General features: G+C 36.0%; 1 protein-coding gene across 1 annotated transcript in view; it reads left to right on the plus strand.

The window, feature by feature from the left end:
• Nucleotides 1-312: 312 nt before the first annotated feature.
• The window catches only part of LOC133215435 (tyrosine-protein kinase Fer), a gene marked incomplete at its 5' end in the record, with an annotated part of 102,527 nt that continues 78,213 nt past the window's right edge, over nt 313-24,626 (plus strand). The window contains 3 exons of the mRNA XM_061359463.1: nt 313-458; nt 4,512-4,701; nt 23,437-23,529. Of these exons, the coding sequence (XP_061215447.1) occupies nt 313-458; nt 4,512-4,701; nt 23,437-23,529 (429 nt within the window). The remainder of the gene's footprint in view (nt 459-4,511; nt 4,702-23,436; nt 23,530-24,626) is intronic.

Raw genomic sequence — 24,626 nt, forward strand, 5'->3', positions numbered from 1 at the left:
TTCATAAAATGTCTCATAAATTAGCAATATATTAGGAAGGTATTAATTCACAGAACTCATAACACATTCTCTGGAAGAAATTTTCTTCAGGAGAGCCTGCAGGCAGCAGATCATTCTGTAAGCTTGTATGTGTACAGAAATTAGTATGGGGTCTGTAATAATTTGAGTTAATAACATAATATAAACATCCATCCACAGAAGAGGATTACCAGGCACTGAGTAAGGTAATGTAAAGAGTAATGCTCTTTTACATCTTAAGGAAGAAAATATAATGTTCCCAAATATATACAGTTTCCATATTAATAATGTGGGTTTCTGAAATCTGTGTCTTACAGGTTAAAAACTGTAATAGAAGAACTGATTCAGACACAGCAAAACCTTTTGAGCAAAGAGGAACTTGTTTTGGAACTGGAGAAAAAAATAGAAGAGTCCTCTAAGACTTGTGAAAAGAAGTCTGAGTAAGTCAAAATGAAATTTCAAAATACAGTAATGTGAGGGAAAAGTACCTATAATCAATTTCCTATGAAGTAAGAATTAACAATCACTGATCATATTCTGCTTTTGTGAGAAGAGATTATTTTGAAAAAGAATACCTCATCTCTAAAATAACCCTTACCCACTGCAGATCCTAATTCAGTAGAGAACTGAGCAGATCCATTAGTTCGCTATAATTGTCACAGTGTTGAGATGGCTCAAGAACTGGACCTTTTGTTATTTGTAACTTGAGCCTGATGGAAGAAGAGCGGTCAATTTAGATTGCCTCTCTGATGGAGTTTATTGTGTAGATACAGTTTTGTGAAAGACTTTCAGACTCATGCTCAAGATGTACTTATGCAAGAATAGGTTTGAGCTCATCAGGTTAATTCTTTGTTGCATTTTCTTTACAAAACTGAATGTAGATCTGATACATTGTAGTACAGCATCATAAATAATGAAGGTGAGGGATTAATGAGTGCTTTACAGTGCCATAAGTAAAAGATTATTATATTATTGGTAAAAGATTATTATTGGACAAGATCTTTAGTTTTTTTTCTACCTCTGGTTAGAAAAAATACTCACATTCCAGTCTAAACTGAAGTTAATACAACACACAACCAAACCTGTTGTGGTGATGTTTTTCTGATTCTTGCTGCAATCAGTCATAACCTTACTAACGTGGTCATAAATATGAGTTTATAATACCAGTGAATTGGAACACAAGTCCTCAGGTAATCCTTTCTTCATTCGCTGAAGAAGTCTTGAAGCTCCTTGTTGAAGGCAACTTGTCACTTGATACTTTGGATATAATTTTATTCATAAACAAAATTTTACGTATGTAATGTATATATTAGTGTTTTGGTTAGATACTTTCCTGTCCTTTCTTTGGTGAAATTCACATATAGGCACAGTATATTTTCCAGTCTTGGTTCTTGACCTACCTTCCTTGCTGCATGTTACTTAAAGGATAAATGGTATTTGAACTAGATGAGTTTGGTGGTGTGTTTTTCTTTTTGGTTTGGTTTGGTGTTTTCCTCAGTATAATTATTAGTTACCTCTCTATGAAAAGAGTTCAGACCATCCCTGTGTTTCTCACTGTGGGAAGACTCCTTTGACTGATCCCGTAGATGTTTGTGGGGCTGATTCCAGTTCAGTCTGCACCAGCACTTGTAGGTTGTATTAAAAGGCATGAAATTTGGTTTAGATTTCTAGTTGTCAGATAAAAGCTTCCATGAAATCATCCCAGTTCTGATTTGTCATTGGTCATGCCTTCCTCCAACAGACCCTATTGTCACCTTTTAACTGCAGTTCAGAGTGATCAGAATCTTTTTGCATGTGCTTAGGGTCCACAGAAGATCTCTCATCCAACTGTTAAGTGCTCTTGACTACTGTCATAGCATACGGACTGGCATCAGTGCTGCAAGACAAGGCGAAAAATAAAGGTAGTTGAACAAAAAAATGAAAGTTTGCTTCCTGAGCCAGAGGTTATTCTGTTGGTGCAGTGCAAGTCTGTCATTGGGAAAAGAGAGTGAGGAGGCCTGCTCCAAATGCAAGAGCTCTCGACCCTATGTTATTGTTGAGCCTCACCCAATGTGCTGAGCATTGCCCTTCAGTGCTGAGGAATTCTACTTGTCTACTTTATCTGGGCAAAATGATGGTAAAAGTCTGCAAAATAGTGTTTTCTGTCTCTTCACTTGAAGCAGTTTGGACTTCAGCTGTCCCCCTACCTCTTTATGATACAGCTTCAGTACCACATGTTCTGAGTTGTTTACTGGATTCACAGCAGCAGTCTGGGTTGGAGCTTAAAAACATTTCTCATTGTCTAATTCTGGCAAAACTACAAATTGATCTTTGCGTATATTAAGCTTTTAATTAGGGCATGTACAGAACTGTATCTTCAGGTCTCTGATATTGTGTTTCTCTGCATTAATAATTATAAATATATAAAGATATAATTATCAATATCCATTTCCTTCTTCAAATGACAGTATCACCCATAACACAGGGAGTGTTTTTATGTTTTATTTATATATGTGTATGTAAGACATACCATCTGCCTTCCTAACATGATAGCATATTGAATATTTGTTTTTTAATTCAGTTAACCTTTTTACCACTTCCCAACATGTTGCCCTCTTCAGGTCTTACAAGGATTCTTCACACAAGATCTTACTCTCTGAGGTGTAGCAGCTCTTAATATGCCACAAGGATTATAAAGTTTGCACTCAGGCAAACCATAGGCAAATAGTTTTATAGGTTCTAATTCCTCTTACATAGATGGAATGGCGAGCAGTCTATGTTGGATTTGGGCAAGCCAATTAGATGGTAATCCCTTTTGCCACAGTTGAGGAGGGAGAATAGCTTGTGACTTTTAACTTGAAAGGTGTGTCTTATCTCCAGATCATGATAAGAAGGAAGCCATTCAGTGTTTGAGATTTGTCATTCTAGCCACCATAACCAAGGCCCTGCAGATGGTGGAAGAGCATAATTTTCACAGGGTGATCTCTTTTTTTTCTAGAGAACCATATGAAAGAACATTATCTTGAGGATAATGTCAGAATAATGGTGGTTTTGTTTCTGTGGTGCTTTTAAATGTGTGCAGTCTTCATGACAAACCTCAGTTTCACAGAATCATAGAATGGTTTGGTTTGGAAGGGAGCTTAAAGATCATCTAGTTCCAGCCCCCTGCCATGGGTAGGGACAGCTTCCACTAGACCAGGTTGCTCCAAGAGCCATCCAGTATGGCCTTGAACACTGTCAGGGATGGGGTAGCCACAACTTCTTTGTTTCAAGTGCTCTGTTTGTGTCTTTATACATCATACTTATTATTTTAACATGAATGATTATGCTGCTGATTGTAGAGAATTCTGTTCTTTGGTGACTTGGTACAATGCTAATCTATAGGGGTATTATTTTTATCTTTTTTTGCCAATGAGGATTTTATGACATGGTTCTGTTATCATTTGTGAACCTGTTTGAGTAGTCATTTGGTACAGCATCAGTTTGTGAATCTCAGTATCTGTGACTTTTTTTCTCTAAGGGTAGGCCATGCAGGAGGCTCTTGTCTTCAGGGATTATCAGAAAGATACACAGAGATGGAATACTGTGATTTTTCTTCAGCTTGTCCTCATTCTTTACAGTTCTGGTCACTCTACCTCCTTCACCTGTGCTTGCAGACTGTTAGAACTTTGCATTTCTTTATAGATGACATGTCACTGGGCTTCAGTTGAGTGCCTTAAAGGGTATCTGTATAGTACTGTGAATGATTCTGTCTTTTGGGCAGCTTCTGGTCACCTTTGGTTTTGGCATTTCTTGGGGATAATTGAGTCATATAGGTACCTGCAGATGTTTTGACAGGTCTGCTTGTCCTTCAGTAATGATTGAATTGCGTCTGTCTTGAAGTATTCAGGGGCATGAGGGGTATTCATAGAAGAGCCATAAAACATGCAGAAGGCAAGAAAAAATTGCGTTTACCTCCTCATAGAGTATTTACTTAGCTTTGTATAGCAGAATGCTATATTGCAGTTCAGAAATACCTATTTAGTAGAGGACCTTTCAGTCCAGAAGACACAGCAGATAAATCTAACTTTACGCCAAATGAATTTATACTGGATGTAAAGTGAATTTATAGTGCTAATTAGTATAACAACAACTATGTGGATTGCAGTGGATTTCTCACTGCTGGAAATCATAAACCAAAATTGTATTTCTTCTCTAAAGAATGGTGAACCCTAGTGTTTATAAATTCAGTAAAAAATGGACAAAAATAGGAGTTTCATCTATATTTATTACAACATGATTTGGGGATAGATTGAGAAAAGAGAATGGCAAAGTAGGTGCTCGCATTGCCTTATAGCTTTGGAAATTTTCTAGAATTGCGTCATGTGTTTATGCCTTTGAACAGATAATTCTGTTGAGAAGTTTTCGTGCTCTTTTTTGTATGTTTGTCTTTTTTTTTTTAAAAAGATTTATGAAACAAACCATGTATTTTAAGTCATGTATATTTTAAAATGGTTTGTTATTTTTCTCTGCAGTATTGTACTCTTACTGAGCCAAAAGCAAGCGCTGGAAGAACTTAAGCAAACAGTTCAGCAATTAAGATGCTCTGAGGCAAAATTTGCAGCCCAGAAAGAACTACTGGAACAAAAAGTTCAAGAGAATGATGGGAAAGAGCCACCACCTGTAGTGAATTATGAAGAAGATGCCAGATCAGTGACTTCTATGGTAAGTTTTACATCTGTTTTACTGAAGTGTGCAGCCTTTCTATTGTACTTTAGTGCTGGATAGAGTCCCAAGATATTCACAGGGATGACTGAGTAAACCTCAATTACCATTCGTGGAGACTTGTCTAAAAAAAAGGTTCAGTTGTGCAATTTTTTTTATTTTTTTTTTTAAGTGTGAACGACTTGTAACGCTCCCTATATGTCTGTGGACTTGGTTTGTTCTTCTGTACAGTTGATGCTTAGATTCTCATTAGACTGTTTTATAATCAAATGGATAAAACCTTAAATAGATTTAGTAAACATAGCTGAGTAGCTACTGGTAATTTCATTGACTGTGTTGAACCTTCAGAGTTGTAGATAGAAATATAACAGTAAAAGCTGCTGGAATTGCTGTACACATTGTGTAACTAAGAAGTTACTTTTATGTATACTAATTACTCTTTTCTTTGAATAGAAACAAAACGCTGGTTTCTTTGCAACTTACTTTTAAATATTTACATCCTCTTAATTATCAAAAGGAACGTTTTGTACTATGATGAGGCCCCATGTAATTTGAACAAGTACTTTGCTAATATTTTGTGACTTCCTTTTCTCAATTGAATGCAGCTATGTGTAGGGACAGTAGGCTGCATAAAAAAACCAAACTCTGATTACTAAAGGGAAAAGCAGTAGTGTTTGCTTTTATGGATTAAGTTTGACATATATGAGATTTTGACGACTTGTTTTCTTTGGAGGTTTAGCTTGCCATTTGTTTTGGCCCACAGAGCACTAGCTCAGTGAAATAATAATGAAATGATTGTTTCTGGTAAGAATGCTTTTGTTTTCTCTATTTGCGGAACCAAGTTTGTTTTTATTTCCATTCTCTTTCTACAGATACACTTAATTATCAGTATTCTCTTACTTCCACTACTGTTTAGTACTTACAAGGCACTGGCAGATTGTTGCCATTTTCACTGGTACAAAACATAATTTCACAAAGGTGGGATGCTAATCATAATCTAGGAGGAGTTGCTAAAGCACAAAAAGGTGGAGAAGGAAAGATTAGGGTAATGATTGTGAAAGATTAGTTGGCTTGGAATCTTTTTGGGGTAGGCTTTCTTGTTAGTTGTTTCATATGTTAGTTATAGTAATTATGGTATTTCATAGTTATTTATATGCAGCGTTACTACAGGATGTGTATATTGCTAGTGAATATTGTCCGTAAGGGTTAGTTGAGGTGATGAGTCTAATCAAGAGACTGGTATTTTTCTACCTCAGTGTATGAGTACTAAAAACTGTCATCCTGTATCCAAATCTCTGATTCAATGGGCATGAGAAAATAATCCTTGCATGTATGTACAACACAAAGTAAAGAATACTCAGGAAAAATAATGGAATTTGACTTCAATGTTGAGTGATTTCCCTTGAGTAATTTATTTAAAACAGGCAGATACCACTTACATTTTGTCTAACCATTAAGTTAATATCATGTGCTAGTAAAATTGATTAAAAAGTGGTAGATGCAGCGCAAATCTAAACTGAACTTTTTTTAAGTTCCTGTAACATGAGAGGGCAGTCTTGACTGTATTTCAAGATGAAAAAATAATACACCAACAGGCTGTTCAAATAAATAAGCTTCCTGATGCTTTTTATAATAGGGTGTTTTTTTAGGCAAAACTGCTTAAAATTGTGCAGCTGTTAAATGATTAAAATGAAATGTTCTTACTGCTGATTGCTCATTGTGGTATCATTGAAGAGGATTGCTGTTTCTTCAGCTATGATTCTGTCTAGGTTTCTTGTCTGTATCCAGAAGCAGTTCATTTAAATGTTGTCTGATACTACATTTGAATGTGGCTATGTATTCCTCTTCAGAACTTCATCAGAAACGCTTGTTTTACGAATTCTATTCCTAGGAATGACAAAATCAGAGTTGGCTTGTGTGGTGAGCATGCATATGAAGTAAATTTTAGTGTATTCAGTCACAAATGAGGGTTTTTTTGTAATTTAAAATTAAAAATATGATATGCAAAACATTTTGTAAAGTTTCCGGTTTGAGTATTTATAAGCTGTCATATAAATACAATTAAATTCATAGTAGATTAGTGCACAAATTGTGTTGTTTTCCATCTCATACATTAGGTAACAGTACACTAGAATACTAACAAGGAATGAAATTATGAAGTGCTTTTTGATGTGTTTTTATAGACAGTGTTACACGTATTTGTTATAACTTCCTTTCTTTCCTTGTTCTTTTTTTGTCTCTGTAAACTGTAGACTGCACACATTGTTAGTGTCTTCAGTATGGTTTGATTTATTCAATGTATTTTATTGTTTGCAGAATGTTAGCTGTGTATTGGTGTTTATGTGTACATTTTAATTAAAAAGGAAATTGCCGGATGCTTCTCTTTTGTTCAGTGATGTACCATAGCAAGGAGTTGAAAAAGAATTTCTACTTTTGGCCATTACTGAACATTGCATTTATTAGTTTTGGCTTCATATGTGGCAAATTTTTTTTTCCTAGTATTTATGCCTTTCTACTGAGATGACCATGCAAGACAGAGATAATTTTAATGCTGAAGTTGCTACAAGTTTAAAATAATGGCTTTGAGCCTGTTCAGGTTATACAATGCACTATGTAATCCAAAAAACCATAGTTAACTTTTTCTTCTATACTTATGTTTAAGAGATAAATACTAAGAAAAAGCTGGTTATTCCTTGTAAACTTTTGGGTTTATTTCCCAAATGCGTCCAGATTGATTGGGTATGTATTATGTTACTTTACAAAAATTAACCAGTAGCTGGAAGCTTGAACTAGTGTTTCATGTTTAGGTGTTAGGTCAATGGATGTACGGCCTGTCTTTTGTTCTAAGGTATAAATGCTGTTCTTGCTATTAGTATGGTTAACAGAGCATGGCAGTAGTCCTCTGTAATTAAAGCAAATGCAACAACAACAACAACACTTATATCTTAAAATCTGAATAGAAATAAAACCACCAGGAATATTTGGAATATTGCAGTGCCAGTTAAATGCTTACTCAGGTAATTAAGTACAACGATGGTGGTTTCCATTTCAAAAGTTTAAAATTACAGCGTCAGTGTTAGCTTGGAAGTTGTTACAGAGTAGGAAATCTTCACAAAGTGCTTAAGCCTAGTTAAAATAAAATAGTAATTAATTTTGTTTAGCAATAATACAGTGAAATCTGTATTCCACTTTAAAATGTTTTCTCCTTTTGCTTTTCAAGGTAAAAACAAATATTATATAGGTGCAATCCCATTACTTTTAAGAACATGTATTTAAAACTATGGTTTTCTCACTATAGAAATGTGTCAAGTATATTTATGTTGAGTACTACAGCATTATACTGGAACCACTGATAAAAATTAAATTTTGTATGCAGCCTTTGCAATACTTAAAGAATTGTCAGCAGGTGGAGCTAAGTGCCAGAAGACAAGTTGCGACTGAAAAATCAAAATTTTTCGTCATTACATATGTTTAGAAAAGCCATGTAAGACACACAAACATGGAGGAAAAAAATGTGTGTTCTCATCTGACTGACATCTAAATAATCTGAAATAATGGCTTTCTCTTTTTTTGTTTGGATTTTTTATTTTTTTTTCCAAATAATAAAAAATACATGTAGCTGTAATGTATGTAGACCTTAATTCATAATCTCCAGTAATATGGAAGGCAACTAAAAGAGCTGTGTAGCTATAATGTCCATGGAGCAACAGTACGATGTCACTGTTCTTTCTCCATACACTCCTTAAAGGACTCCCTCTCCAGCTTGGCTGTCGGGATGAAAGGTTCTCTGGAGTGCAGATGAGTCAGGAAGGAGACTGTAATGTTTCTGATAACATTAATTCATGAGAGCTACACAGGGTAGAAGGAAGCTGAAGCATCACAATATCATGGGATTGATCTCACCAATCCCTTCCAGAAGAGTGATATGCTTAAAACTGTATGCAGTGGGATACACTGGTTTTGTAGAGATTCTGCATTTCTGAATTCCAGTTTTACCTGTTATAGAAGAATTATCCAAAAGGAAAAAAATACATAGAAGTTCACCTCATACGTCACTGGTTTTACTATTTGTCATTCCTTCAACAAAGGCTTCAGAGATCCTATTCTATTCTCAGTAAAAGCTTTAAAAGTAAGGTAAGCCAGCTTTTGGTAAAGATTTTGGTAGAAAAACCCAACAAGTTCTCAATGGTTATGAAGAAAAATATGAAATGCATGAAACAGTATTTTCCTAGTATGAATGCTTTGTATTTCCGTGCCCACTTCCTAAATTCCATGACTAAGTTCTCCTTCTAATAGTGCAGTCAGCAAACCAGTAGTCTTAAGAATCTTCCTGTGCAGGTTTGGGTTTGAGGGAAATGTTTTCAGGATTCTCACTAAAATCATAATTGACAAATTTAATCAATTTGTCAGTTCTAAATTTTTTAAAGTCACCAAACAGCTCCCTTGCTTATCTGTCCATATAAGTAATTCTCCACTAATTTGTGTCTCATGACATATAAAACTAAGATTATATGAGGGCATGTAGTGCGAAGTAGTAGGGGAGCCCTTCACAGTTATTTGATTTATGTATTTATAAATCTTGTAGACTTCCACTGTGCTATTCCAAGAATTTTAAGTTTCTTGTCAATAGAAACCGGGCCAAAGTAAGTTTATGCAGTGTTGGTATCCCTATCTGTTCTCTCAGTTATTTTTTCTTCAGTAGAGGAAATGCTGCCAGTGCAGTCATGTTGAAATTGTGCTTATTAATTCATAAAAGCCTTGGAAATAAACAGTTGCATTTGTTGGTTGCCCGGACAACTGGAGTTCATCTAAGTGATCTTTGCTTTGGTCCACTTTCCAAGCTTGCTGGCTGGTATGTGTGTTTCTGGCTTACAGCCAAACTTAACATGGAGAAAAATGCTCCAAATGTCAGATGCTTCTAGGAAGTGTGGAGGATGAACTCTATTCATCTTGCTCACAGAATGAGCATGTTCTGTTACTTCTCTTTGTAAATCATACTTGCCTGGTGGACATGTGTCAGAGTAAGAGCAATCCAAAAGGGCATACTAAGGAAACAGACAGATGAACTCAGTCATAATTTGTCCCATGTGGGAGTTACTGAGTGGTCCAGAATTTACAAGGTGGAAGATCTGTGGAGCTGTCGAGTTTCTCTCCAGTGAACATGCCTAGGAACATCTGAAGTGAAAGATTAGCATGACTGTAATCTTTTCATAGACTGAGGTTCAGAAATCATGTATTTCTTAAAGTTATCATTTAATTTATCAAAAAGTGTTGGGCAATAACCTAGTCTTGGGGAAAGGAAAATTAGAACTGGGGAGAAATTGAGGGAGGTGACTCGTTCAAACAAACAAACTCTCAGAATATTTTAAGTGCAGAATTAGTTTGTGCTCTATGTATGAAGGAGAATATATGTTCTTAAGATAAGTACATACACTTCTCTTGAACAGCCAAATATATTTCGAGGCCTTTCAGTTTTCCTTGAGAAGAAGGCTTCATCATAGTAATGTTGCAGCATTGCACACCCACTGGGGATTTGTTCTCTCAGTCAAATTCTTCTCTGTGAATTAGGAGAGCTTCAGTCAGAAGTTTCGCTTTGAATAGAAATCACATATTGGTATCCAGCGTAAGTTTTGGTATGTTTCAGAATGTTTGTGTGCTGGGAGAAAAATAGTAATTCTCTGCCAGAATTATCATTATTAGCTTCTTGCATCTTTTTTCATAGTGATGGGACAGGATTTGTGCAACTATTAACTTATACCCTCTAGGCAACACAGAGGAAATAGTGGGATAGAATTTGACTGCTTCAAATCATCTCCCTTTTTAATTGGCTGGTTAAAAATACCCTTGTTCTTAAAGGCAATTATTATGTTTCTGAAAGTGTTAAAATGCACTGTAAAATACTTCTTGGAATTAGAATTTATGGGTTTGATCTAGTGCCACTGGTAGTTTATTGCCTGATTGAATTGTATGATTTTATGGTTTGCTTTGTGGCTTCTGCTCTTTTTGCCATGAGTATGGCAAAAAGCTGTGGGGAGACTCTTACTTGCTACACTCTGAGAAAACAGAATGGCATTCTAATCTCTTTTTCAGAGCCCTGCTCTTAAGATACAGACCCAGTAATTTTTTGTTCTTCTTTTTATATTTTACTGTTAGTGATTCTTAACAGTGGGCTAATAAAATAGCATGTTTCAGATATCACTGGGGTTTTTTTTATTTTTTCTTTTCTTTGGGTCATTCTTCAGTAATATATTTTTTAGTATTTTTAAGTGAGGGGAGATATATTCAGAGAGGTCTGAAAAAAAAAAAGTGAAATAGTAAATTCTGAGTTTAAAAAAAATAAACTTTTAGGTACAAAAATCTTTCATGAGTCTGAAAAGGAAGCCCCTATCTTTAAGGAGAATTAAGGTTCAGAACATCTGATATAAACTAACTTTTTTTCTGTAAAAGTCTGCCATTATTATAGCATAGAGAGGATATACTGTCATCTCAACAAGTGCGACCAAAAGACAAACCTGCAGGTAGGAATTGAGAGCATTTCCTCCCTAATGGGATGTCTCATTACAGTGTAATTGTGCTTATTTTGTAATTGTGAATGAGAGTTCCAAGCTACAGTAATATGTGGCATACTTATGTACATAAGTACCATTAATGGAGGGATGATTTGTCTTCAGGTAATTTTTGTATGGGGCAACGAAGTGGCTTTTTGAAAAATATATGAGAGTTTTCTTCTAAGGCTGTTGGTGGAACATACTCTCTAGTGTCACTAATTTAGTTCTTCGGAGAGCTCAGCTGAGAGAGCCAGTGTGACGGTATCCAAACTGTGGGTGTGTATTAGAGGGGTTTTGTACATTTCAGGTGCTTGCTGCTGCTGTGTGATTGTTCTGTTCAGTCTGTGGGATTTACATGTATCATTGTAAAATTATCTCTACATATATGGATCATAGTATGTACAATATGATCTTGACATTGAAGTGCCTCAGGAGCCGTGTGATAATGAAATGGAGCTTTATAATGTGATGAAAATTAGTGAGGAAATAAGGATTTTCAACTAAGATAACTAGAGTATCATGTCAGTTCCTTTCTTCAACATACTTATTAAGAAGTTGCCTCATTGAGTCATGTATAACTATATTCATAATCTGTAGTAATTATTGGTGCTTTTTTGGTGGGGGGAAGGGGACAGCAGAAGACGTTTCTTCTGTTACTGAGGAGACTATCTTTTATTTGTCAAGCAGCTTGAGAATGCTTAATAGGTACTACTGATGAACTTCGAGGAGAGACCACTTGGTTGGACAAGTTTCCTTTTAATGAGTAGAGTGAAACACATGAAAGACTGTTGTTGACTACTCAGCATAAAAATTCACAGTCTTTTTGTAATTCTGCATGAAAAACGCTGCATAATTTATTTTGGCTGATTGTGCTAGATACAATTTATGAACTTCAGCTTGGATAGGACTGAGATGTGTTACTCTCTGATACCATTACTGAGACTTGCACACTGAGTCTTTCCTCCTTCCAATGGCTGTATTTTCAGAGTAGTCTTGTTTGTGCTTATGATTTATACACCTGTGTTGTATGACATGAGGTCAGTGGATAATAGGCTTTACTCAGACTAGAATTTGAACACTGGCTATTGGGTTTGCATTTTTCGTGTTCTGTTGTTTAACACATATTTGTGGTATTGTTTAATGTGTAAAAACCTTTAACATAATGTTGGTTTGCTGTTTCTTTTAATGGAAAAAATAGTGGGTATTTATGTATTCTGTGTGTCAGTTCTGAACAAAAATACTAGTGTATTTCTAGTAGTTATGCCAGTAGATACTATTTATAGAAATGAAAGCTTAATTTTAAATTGGCATCCTACAAAAATTTCTCATCAGTCCTACCTCAGGAAGCTGCTGAAGTTGTATATTGCAGCTGTTACAAAGTTGGTCTGTCATTTTATCTATTAATATGAAATCTGGTTTTGTTAATAAGTCGAGGCAGGGATCTGTGAAGAACATCATGTTCTGACTGTGCTAGCTGTCCAACAGAAATACCTCATCAAATTTGAATCTAGTTGCAGTACAAAATCTTTCTGGTTATAAAAGTATCAGTTTTCTTCTTTAAACAGCTAATTTAAGTGTGTATATGGCTTAAGAACCTGTTGTGTCTCATCTGACTGAAGTTGTTCAGGGTTAACTCATCAAGCTTTGTTTTATTGTGATCCAACAAATGCATCCTCTCACAATACAGTTACCAAAACAGGATGCAATCACAAGTCTGTATTTAAAAATGCTGTTTGTTTGGGGAAGAAAGAGGTTTTACATCTTGGCAGATCATATAACATGTTTAATGCTATTTCACATCACTTGATGTAGCATTTGCCAGGGTTACTTCATCAAAACCAGTGAGTCATCTACAGCCACTTGGAGTCACAAAGGGCATCTTCATTGTTGGGTTCCAGTTTCTGGGTGGCAGTGTGTAGAGTGCAGAATCCAACGAATGTTACTTTAAACCAGTCAAAATGGTATGATAATTAAGTTACAGACAACTCATTTCTCATGGGTGCATGTAATGGTTGGCTGGGGAGAATGGGCTAGTCATGGGCCTCTAGAAACTTCCATTGAGGTTAGGGTAAAATACGGGAATTCTTCTCCCCTGGGTGGAATACTGTCTTCTGTAGGTTGGCATGGATGAGTGCTAAAGTTGAGTTGTGAGTCCCTGCTTACAGCCAGGGAGTCTGCAGCTGTGAAGTACTTAGTTCTTGGTGTCTCATGGACTCTGGAAGGAATTAATGGTTGCTTGTGGATTTCAAGGTCATGCGATATGGGGAGCATGTTCTTCTTCCCTGTTCCTTCCTTACATGTTGACTTCTGGCCACTGATTCCCTTGCAGCTGTTGGCACTTCAGGGTATAGCTGCTTCAGTGCCTCTAATCTAATTCCAGAGACTAGGCTTTCTTGGGCTTGAATGCCCCAAATCTGAACTCCACCGCTGGATTTGTCAGACATATTTCTTTAGCAGGCATTACTGTGCCTGTGTGACATACTGTGACACATCTTTAACTAAAAAGCAATTAAATGCAAACCACAGCTTTTAGAATATATATTTAATGAGATCTGGAAAGACTGTGTTGTTCCTTATGCTACTGACTAATTCATTCTAATTAAAGTAATTGACCTGCCTATGAAATGCAGTCACTAACAGTATGCTGAATTCAGTTCATGCTGTACTTATAAATGCTGTATTTGGGTATCTTTTGGGCTGCATAGCTGTCAGCTGGCACAGTGCTCTGCTTTGTTGGCTGATGGACAGACTACTTGCTCTCATAGCTTCAGTCCTAACTTTATTTGGCTGGTACAACATCCTGTAAGTTGTTTCAGTTGTCTATCAATTTATTCTCGTTTGGATACAAAATGCTGAATTCCAAAGTCCTTAGAAAAATCTCCTTTTAGAGGGAGCCTATTTTTCTGTGACATCTTTTGAGTAGTCTTTGTAGCAGCAATAATTCACCTGCTTATAGCTACAATTTTTGTCTTTGTTGCCTTCTGATCCCCTCCCTACAAAGAGCCTAACAGATTTGGGATCACGTTTCCCAGGGTTCTGGTACCATTATAGTTGGTGGAACTGGAGGAAATTTGCCTGTGCAGATCAGGAATAAACGATTGAGAGCAGTTCATGCTTTGTGCTTTGATGAAATGCGGGTTGGCTTCTGATCTGCAATTTTTGAGTTATAAAATAACCAGAGCACAGGTTTTTGCTCTTAATGAGGAAGGGAGAATGGTTTGTGTTCTTCAGTGTGGAAGGTATGTAAATTTACATAGATTTCTGGCAAGCCTATTACTGCCATTGTAAGTTTGTGGTTAGTAAAGGTAGTTTCCATTCCATGTGGCATTCTTTGCATGTACACTGCTCTCCAGGGATTCACCAACATGCTTGTAGTAACTACGAGTGATCTTCATCCTTTCCTGTCTTCAGCTACTGACCATTGCAGAGACCATTAGGAATTGAGGCTTTTTTTTTTGCCATTTTATGCAACACTTCTTATGTTCAACAGTCCAGATCCTCACGTAAAAATGCCTGGAAGTTGTGTTTATATCTGCTTAAACTGCTGAGTTCATTCTGTGATTCACTGTACTTCAGCCACCTGCACTGTAAAATCAGTCATGCCTCATGCAAAATGCAGCCTTAGAGGTTCTTCACCTTTTTGTATTATTTGCTTATACAGCTGTCTTTCACCAAATTCTTCCTCTGTTAAAATTGCCCTGTTTTGATGGCTCTCTTGAGCATAGGTCAAGAAATCCAAATTTTTCAAAAATGTTTATTCCTTCCAAATTTGTCTCTAAGCTTTCAGAAGTCTGAACTGGTTGGTTAAGTTGCCTTTACTGAAATCAATTCTCCTTTGTTTGGCATCATTATGCAATCAGAGGATGGAGGTATATTCATGGTGTAGAGATAGATTGATTAAGCAGAGAAGGAATTCTTTACTAAATTCTATCTGCCTTGCAAAAGCGTTTCTCTGTCTACCTTTTCCTTTCACAAAAACAGTGATGGGGCAGGATATCCGTGTCTCAACTTAGGTGCAGTGCATTTAGTCATCATCTTCGCTAGAGAACAGTTGACATTCTTGATGATAATTAGATGAAATCAACATTTTATTTTTTTTTTTTGCCTTTTATAAAAAAGTTGCTTAGTATGTAAAAATTAAAATGTACCATGTCTCTGGAAACATTATTGCTAGCCCCAGTTAAGAGGTACTCTGATTCCTTAAAGATGTCTAATTTGTGTGTTTGGAAGATTTACTAATCATTTCAAAGATGAAAGTGATGTTTCCCTGACATTTTATACATAGCTTGAAAAATTGGTCATCTGAAACTCTTAATTAAAACAGATAACAGTGCAGTCAACTTAACTGTACATTCTGTTCTGATAGATAGTCGTTCAAAAAGAAAGCAAAGGGTCAATCATGAATACATGCTGCTTTTTAAAACAATAATTCATTTGTACAAAGTGTATGCTGATATCTGCTGCTTTCCTAAGTAAAATTTGCCGATTTTTTTTTGTCTCCAGGTTTTTGTCTCCAAATAGTTCACCAGTCTCTTGTGTAATGATCTTTTTTATTGCTGTTTCTCTGAACAGAAAAAAAAACACTTTTCTAGTCTGTGCTGCACCTTAAAGATTCTGATTTATAAGTAATAATATGCATAGAAGGAATCAAAATAGTAGAAAACTTTATTTGGAAATAAAGCAAATATTTTTGGTAGTAAGTTGAGTGAATTCCTTGTTATAAATTATGCAGATTATATCTGTATTTGTTTTTTTTAATATTAGTGTTATATATGAGTAATTACATTCCTGCAGAATGGATTGTTGTAACAGTGCTTGATTTCACATACAACAGTAATGAACTCAGAGTTACCACTCAAAACAAGGTCTGAATGTTCCTGAAGATATCAGGTCACTATTTACTTTAGTGCTCTAAACTAAAAAATATGCTAGAAGTTTTGTGGAAAGGGAGAGAAGATAGAGAAGAAAACATTACATCACTGTGTAAATTGATGTGCACCTGCTTCCCATATATCTCAGAACTGCAGAATTGGAAGAGATCTCAGGGAAGCCATCTGGTCTTGCTTCTTGCTCAGAGCAGGGTCATATTTTATGTTATGTCAGGCTGCAAAATCCCTTCTTGCAGCTGAGGTTCTAGCAGCTCTAGTGATGGAAGTCTCTCGGGCAATCTCTTTCAGTGTTTGATCACTGTCCTCATGGTGATTCTCTTCCCCCCAATATCTAACTGGAATTCTTCTCTGTTGCTGTTTTCCTTGTGTTGTATACCACCTAGAAGAATCTGCCTCCATGTAATTGCTTATTTTCAGCTCTGTAAATTGCCAAATTTACATAGGAGAATTCAGAAAGGCAAAATAATGCTCAAATATGTGGAGGAGTTTCTGTAGAATTAGTGGATGTGTAGATTGGGCTTCACAGACTTGGAAAGCAGACTAAAGGGTTATGTGATACAGATATATACAATGTGTTGAGTGACATGGAGAAAGTGAATGCAAAATGCTGGTTGTTCACGGTCTCTTCAGAAGGAAGAAGTAGGGGCCATCAAATAACCACAGAGGCAGATGATTCAAAGCAAGCAGACAAACGTGTTCTTCAAAAACATGTAATGAAGTTGTGCAGTTGGTTGCTACAGCAGTGGTCTGTAGTAGTTCATATGGATTCAGAAAGCAACTGGAAAAACTCCTTCCATAACTGTTACATGTAGAAACATAGCATCTTACATGACCAAAGCAGTTCTTATACCACAGAACTTAAGAGGACAAATATATGCTCTAAAGAATTATCTGTCTTTTCCAGAGGGCCATTAGGCCACTGGCATAGCCTGGGCTGTATCTTTGTCTGAGAAAACATAGCTGTTCTTAAATTTCACACCAGTAAGTCTGTGTTTTTCTGGCTACACTCTGCAATTCAAAAGGTGGAACATTACTTTACAGGCAGTACAGTGGTTTACAGTATGTGTACCTCAATTATGCATAATTTCTGCTGCTTTGGAAGGTGTTGCTTGTGTTTAAAACAGAAAGTGTTACCTTATCAAAAAATTATTTTTGAATAGCTGTGCTGTTTAATTGGTTTCACTGTGTACTGGAGGTATTTTTAATTACCTTTGAATGTTTTCATTTTTAGTAACTCTGTGTACTGTCTTCATGGCTCTGCAAAGTGCTGCTCTCAGTTGCAGATACCTATAATAGCAAACTAAGAAAACACGTATTTATTATATTTCTGGGAAGGTGCTCTGATAATAATGGTCTGTTCAGCTCAGATAATCAGCTCATATTCAGCCAGCAATTCATTACATTTGTGAGCGCCATGTTAATAGTTTAAAATATGCTGTTTTGTTTGGTAAAGATAGTGTGATTCTTTATCTGGTTTTCTACCCATGGTCTTTCTGAGACACCCAGAGGGAAAAAAAAAAAAAAGCTTTTCAGGTATGAGGTTAGTCTTACTTCAGAAATAAAATCATAGACTTCAAGGACATCAGGCATCTGCTGTTCAGGTTTTAATATACATCAGCATTTACATCTCCCCGCGTATGTATCATAACTTTTTCGTGGTTACAATCCTCATCCAGTCATCAATAGGAAGGCTAGAGTTGCTTTTACAGTCTGTTACATAGTTTTGGAGTGTCTCCTGAATAACTTCTAACACCCACTGCTGAAGTGATTAATGCAGAGATCCATTTTCAGAAAATTATTTTCTCTAAAGCTTCTTTGAAGAATTCTTGATGATAAATCACTAAACTCCATTCTCATGCCAGACATTTATAGACTTCTAAAAGCAAAAATTCCCCTTGTTCTTCCCATTACATGAATTTGAAGCCTTAAGATGAATGTTCTGTATCTTTTTCATCAGGAAAATTGAAGCATTTACTTTATGAAAAAGAGAATGTCTTAATTGCTCTGGCAGATACTGTCTGCTGTGTCTTTTTTATCTGTATGTTTGCTTGAGCATACCATTTTCGGTAAGTACCAGGAACCCCTCCCTTCTGGTTTTATTAGAGCTCCTGTATTGCGCTGAAAGATAGATGTCGCTAATAATGCAATGTCCTTTCCTTGAAAATTTAGTTCCTTTTTCAGTTAGAGTGTTCCATCATATTTCCTCTAAATTTCCTATGAAGCTTCTCTGATTCCATTTGCAACCTCACATTCAGCCTCTGTATCCATGCCTTGTATCCGACTCATTAGGCAGTTTTCCTTTGAATGGAATAATATTAGAGTATTTGCCTGTTCATATGACCTATATGTACATGTCTGGCTAGTGTTTTTACCAGTATTAAATCTATGCTGCGTTGTCCATTGTCCCTCTTACTGCTAATCTTCCACTTTTTGATCAGTAGAGATATGTTACTATTAGCCTGTCGCTTGGGAGCATTAGCTTTTTTCTTTCTTAGATCCCTGTCTAGCTTCTTACTTCCTTGCTTTTCTAAAAAGAGTATATATATGTGTGTGTGTGTATATATATATTATAATAACATCTAAGATACAGACATTTTTCTGGATTTATACAGCTAAAAGTCTCTCTGGGACTTATGCAGCACAATTTAAGCAAAATCTTTTCCACTGTTGCCTTGTCTTGCTTAGGTTCATTCCAAATATCATTGTGAATGTGATTCTTAAGGCCTGTCATTTTGATTGTGTCACAGTTCTGGGTATGTTGTATTATTTTTCATGCACTCTAAGTTCTGTGATGATTTTGCCCAGTGACAGAACTGTATGTCGGGCAAAAAGGAGATTTTTGTCCACAAGACCCTAACAGTTGCAGTGCATGGCTATAGAAGATAAATTTTAGGGAAAAATCCATTTTTGGATTGGATGGACAGGAACTCATGTTGCACAAAATCCCCTAAAGTGAACATAAGAAAGAGAGAAGCTTGGCTTTCTGTGTTTCGCATAGAAAGATGCATATAAGGAGGTCCTCAACCAAAACAGGGAGCACTTCCCTTGCATTTTACGACTGCCCTGAATCCTACATTTCTTTTGGGGGTTTTATTTTTCCTTTCTCCGTCTTGTCAAAATTGAAAAATGGAAAGTAAAATTAAGAGTGCCTGAGTGGTTGTCTTCTACCCTGACATCTCTTGAAAAGGGCTGAGGTAGTTGTTTTGACTGTTAAGAAGGAAAAAAAAAGAACTGGAACAAAAGTCCGACTGAAATGTATACAGCTGGAACCAGGAGTTCAGCATTCCTTGTTTTGTGACAGAATTATAACAACACTGCTGCATCCAAAATTGATTTCTTGTAAAATATGACAGAGCACTTTAATCTGATGGTTACAAGTAGCTGCTGTCAACAAGTTTCTTAATAAAAGCTATTTTTCTTAATAAATCCTTTTTATATTATTTGGAAATAAAAGCAGTAGTGCTTTGTAGTATTGTGAAACAGGATAATGACAGTAATTCCCACCCATAAAATGGTTCTTTGCATTCAGTCTTCCATCAGTCCAGGGTAAGTAGTCGGCTTTTCAGCAGTTTTGGTAGGTGTAATTGTCCAATGTATAGAAAATTCATTACCTGCTCTAGGTGCCAGTCCCAAATGTGGTGGAAACTCATTTAAATTCATTCTGGAGAGTGATTAGAAATCCAGCTAGTCCTAAAAGGGAACTATCGGTCAATGAATTTTTTGTAATTCCTTGTATGACGTACTCTCATGCCACAAGTACACTTAAACACAATCAAAGAAATAGATTGAGTGTTCTCCAATGACAGTATATATTTTTATATATATCTAGCTTCTTAATGATAAACTACAATTTGTTCTACAATAATTAAGTCATTGCATAAAATTTGTGGCCCACAAGTTAGTTTTCTTTTTAATGAAATTGGTGTAGTATAAAATAAAGGAAGTGACAAATTCCCTCAGTTTAGGAAGGACAGGGACCTGCTGGAGAGAGTCCAGCGCAGGGCAACTAAGATGATTAAGGGAGTGGAGCATCTCCCTTATGAGGAAAGACTGAGGGAGCTGGGTCTCTATAGTTTGGAGAAGAGGAGATTAAGGGGTGGCCTTATTAGTGTATATAAATATATAAAGGGGGAGTGTCACGAGGATGGAGCCAGGCTCTTCTCAGTGGCAAACAATGAAAGGACAAGGGGTAATGGGTACAAATTGGAGCACAAGAGGTTCCACTTAAACCTGAGAAGAAACTTCTTCTCAGTGAGGGTGACGGAACACTGGAACAGGCTGCCCAGGGAGGTTGTGGAATCTCCTTCTTTGGAGACATTCAAAACCCGCCTGGACACGTTCCTGTGTAACCTTATCTAGGTGTTCCTGCTCCGGCAGGGGGATTGGACTAGATGATCTTTTGAGGTCCCTTCCAATCTCTAACATACTGTGATACTGTGATACTGTGAAATCATAGTATGATTTTGCTAACATCTCTGAAAGTCATTCATTTGAACCAAAATGAAACTGAATCAGCTAATATGTCTTAGTAGCTGGATCATGTATGCTAGGAACCATGCTACTCCATAATGCTCTATACAGCATCCCTCCTGGAAAGCTCCCAGTTACTTTCCCGTGTCCTCCTTGGGTTTGTTAGTCAAGATAGTAACATGTCTTATGAGTTTGTCTGAAGTGTGTGTAGTGACTACATAGCCAGCAAGGTTGTCCTGGTTAGTCTGATATCTGACGTTTGTTGGAATGAGTATTGTGTGCAGTTACAATGAACTTTTCTTCCTGAGGACATGAAGAGTCTTTGCTCTCTGTTAGCTTCCTTCAGAAGTTTTAAATAACCTGATACCCTGAGAAAATCCTTTCATCGACTAAACCCTTTGCTAAATTGTGAGGGCCTTGACTGAGAGATTCAAAATTTGATGTAACTAGGATGGAGATCACTGAAGGCTAGCTCTGATGAGCATTTCCTTTTATTTTGGAAAGTAGACTTAAAATAATGCTCTGATGTAACTAGTAAGATCATACACACACATAAATATCTATAATATAAAATATAATTTATATAATATGTATAATATAAAAAAGTAGATGGGCTTTTCTGGGTTGTATTCTTATAGAAGTTTAGAAAACAAAATACGTAATATGCATAAAAAAACCCTTTTCACACTGGTGAATATCCTGTTCTCGGTGAAAAGTGGTTTCCTGCAAGATTAAATGGATCCTTCTAAGGTGGTCTGCAGCTGAGGAATGGCAAAAAAAGAGAAAAATTCTTTAAAAGACCGTTGTTGCTGCTCTTCAGTTTTACCCAGGTTGCCCTAAAAATTCTTAAATCGAATAAATAAACTCAGTACAAGCTACGGTTGTGTGTGTCACATGTTTGATAATGCCTGCTGTGCCGACAAATTACAAGTCTTCATTGCTGTAAGATACAGAGTAGTTTCAGTACGGCAGAGAGAAAGTGCTGTGAAAATACCGAGCAGTGTTCATAAATGTTCTGTAGTTTGAACAGGACACGCACCACGTTTTGAACAAAGCCCTTTAATCTGCATTTTAATGCTCATTCTGTTTAATGTGACTGTTAGCCTCTGAGTAGCATTTGGTGCTGCTTGTCAAAGTCCTCTGGTGTTCGAGTCCATGAGGCTTTCTAGTACTTAGGAGTCAATAAACCTCCCTGTTGTATAAAAAACATTTTTCAGTAAGGAGAATTTGGTGAATGTAGAGCCACACTTGTAGTTTGGTGTTGTCATTAGATAAACGTACTGTTAGCGTAAAATAGAAAACTTCTGACTTTGTTTAGGGGAAGTGTAAATGGAATTCATGCATCTTTTGGTAACTTATTTTTTCCTGATCTGTAAGAATACATTTGAGTGCAGTTAAATATCATGGCTCACTTCTGAAGAGATGTGTGAAATGAGTGGATCATTTGACACCCAGTATGCAAACAAAATTAGTCGCTGTCACCCTCAGTCATTAATAAGTTTTTGTTTTTTTTTTTGTTTAATTCATCAATATTGTGAAAATAAAAATCAGGTCCCAGTACAGAGATTTTTATTATGAGAAAATTAATTGGCATACAATATTACTTGAGTCTGATAAAAGGAATATAAAGGTTATTGATGCGTAAATGGACACATTGTTAAAGAATATTTCAGGGAATAATAAAATCCCTGTTACTGTTTTTACTGTTTGACTGGGTTTTGTACTCTTTTGCACAGCATACATATTAAAGCACATTGCAGAATTCTGCTGCCAAATAAATAAATTTCTATTACTAAGACAATGTTTAACCTGTATCCTGTTAAGTAGATTGTATTTGAGTCATTTTCAAGCACTGGTATATTCTGTGTACAGAATAAACAGTTTTTGTTGCTCATTCTGAAGTCCTGGAATAAACTGAAGCTATGTTTATTATAGTATCAGTTTTTCAATTTCTTCAGTCCAGGGTGTCCAAAACATGAAAGCAGGTTTTGTTTTTAACACTCGCAAGCAGTTGTAGTCTGTCTCCATTATCAGTTGCTTATGGATAACCTATAGCTACTTAGAATGGGTTTGTCCATGTGTGATCTCTCTGCTTCAGGTTTAATTACTTTGCAGAATCTCATTAAAATATCTTTCCTGTTTCTGATTGTGATTTGCAAGCAATAAACTCAGTTTGTCAGTGTTAAAAAAAATACTTTTTTGTATTTTTTGAAAGATTCTTTGATACTAACTTGGAGAGTTGGTGGTAAATCAGAGGTTAAGTTATATGCAATCTTTGGGCTAAGTCAAGTTATGAGTACCTTGGAATTTACGTTGACCTGTGCTGACCTAGAGGTGCTTAAGGGCTGTTTCAGTGTTCCAGTTAGATCCCTCTACTTACAGAGTTTAAAATCCAGATGGTGCCTGCACCTGTGATTTACAGTAATGCCAGAAAACAGATGGATCCTGTAACTTGCACTGTTTGGTACTAGTATTTACAAGTAGTCTGTCGTTAGAGAAGAACATGTTAATGAAAGGAAAAACCCCCAAGCATATATTAAGCAAGGATAATGTACATGTGTATTTTTATTTTACTATGCGGACTTTTTTAAAATCAGTGTCCTTTTAAAATAATATACTTCAGTTGAGAGCGAACTGAGAATTATGTCCTGTACTTTTAGTATACAAAAGAATTTCAGTTCTCTTTATAGTTAGCAATAGTGATACTTAAAATAATTACACAAAATATTTAAGAAATTATAGAATTTGTAAATAAGTTAGCTTTATCCCACTAATCCCAATCATACCGATTTGCTGGGTTTCACTGGAGATACTTCTTTTTCTCCTAGGACAAGAAAGACAAAGTCTCAAGATTTGATACTATACGTCATTCCATAGCTGGAATTATAAGGTCTCCAAAATCCATGCTGGGCTCATCCTCGGTAAGTAGCATCAATAATGTGCTTGTTGTAGTACATTGTGTTATTTTTACAGTTTAAGTGGGATTTTTTTTTTTCCCCTGAAACATCATGAATTTCCACCTATATGGACAAATATTACATTATAATGTTATAAAGGCAGGTTTCTGATTGATCAGCAGACGTTATAATATTATGGCATATTAGTATGTGAGAACAACTTTACTGCATTTAAGAAAAAAAGAGAATTATATTTTTTACAGCTCTAAGACTGGTGATATACTTTCAGGAGTACCCTTCCCAGGGAGTCTGAATTACTGGAAATGCAGCGTGTTGTCACAGCCTGTAGCAGGTCATGCATGTGTTAAATTGTTGCAATAATTATATTCCCCATATTTATTATAAAGGCATGAGTATATCAGTATGCTATTACTACTAGTACTTCTACTTTCTCAATAGCTTTTACTATTTAAGTAATTAGGCATTATGCATCTTTCTTCAATCCCCACTAAAGGTGCTTGTTGAGTATCTCTTACTTCTAGTTGGCTGTTGTTCAGGTTCCCTAATGGATGGAGAAACTTTCTTGTTTCATTTGCTTTTGTATTGACTCTGTTTTCAAGAAGCTTGCAAGGTTGATTAAAATACCAGAGCACCTCCTTAGAGAGGTGACAGATTTTTTAAATTTTTTTTTCTGAAGTGAAACATCTTAACCCTTCCACCTACCAAAAAAAAAAAAAAAAAAAAGGGCATTTTTGAGAAAACGTTTGAATGAATGAATTTTCTGTTTTATGCTGCAGCACTGAATCCAGGGACCCATTAAAGGACCCAGTAAACTTTATTTAAGCTAAACACTTCAGAATGTGTGGAATCAGTTACAGTTGCATATATGCATACAAACATGTACATGTGTATTTGCATGCACAGGAAAATTGTATATAGTGATAAAGGAATGGAATAACGAATATGATAATGAAATAAAATCAGTACAGGAAGACTCTTCCTACAAAAAGTGTGAAAGTTGCATGACATATGCAACTGTTTCTAAAATATTGAAATGTCCTTGGAGATACATAAAATCTCCACAGTATCCTAATCTTTGCTTTATAAAACTTCTAGTTGAT

Source organism: Neopsephotus bourkii, unplaced genomic scaffold, assembly GCF_033783945.1.
Source record: "Neopsephotus bourkii isolate Nb327-2 ecotype Australia unplaced genomic scaffold, CSIRO-AGI_Nbou_v1 NB_984, whole genome shotgun sequence".
Taxonomy (NCBI): domain Eukaryota; kingdom Metazoa; phylum Chordata; class Aves; order Psittaciformes; family Psittacidae; genus Neopsephotus; species Neopsephotus bourkii.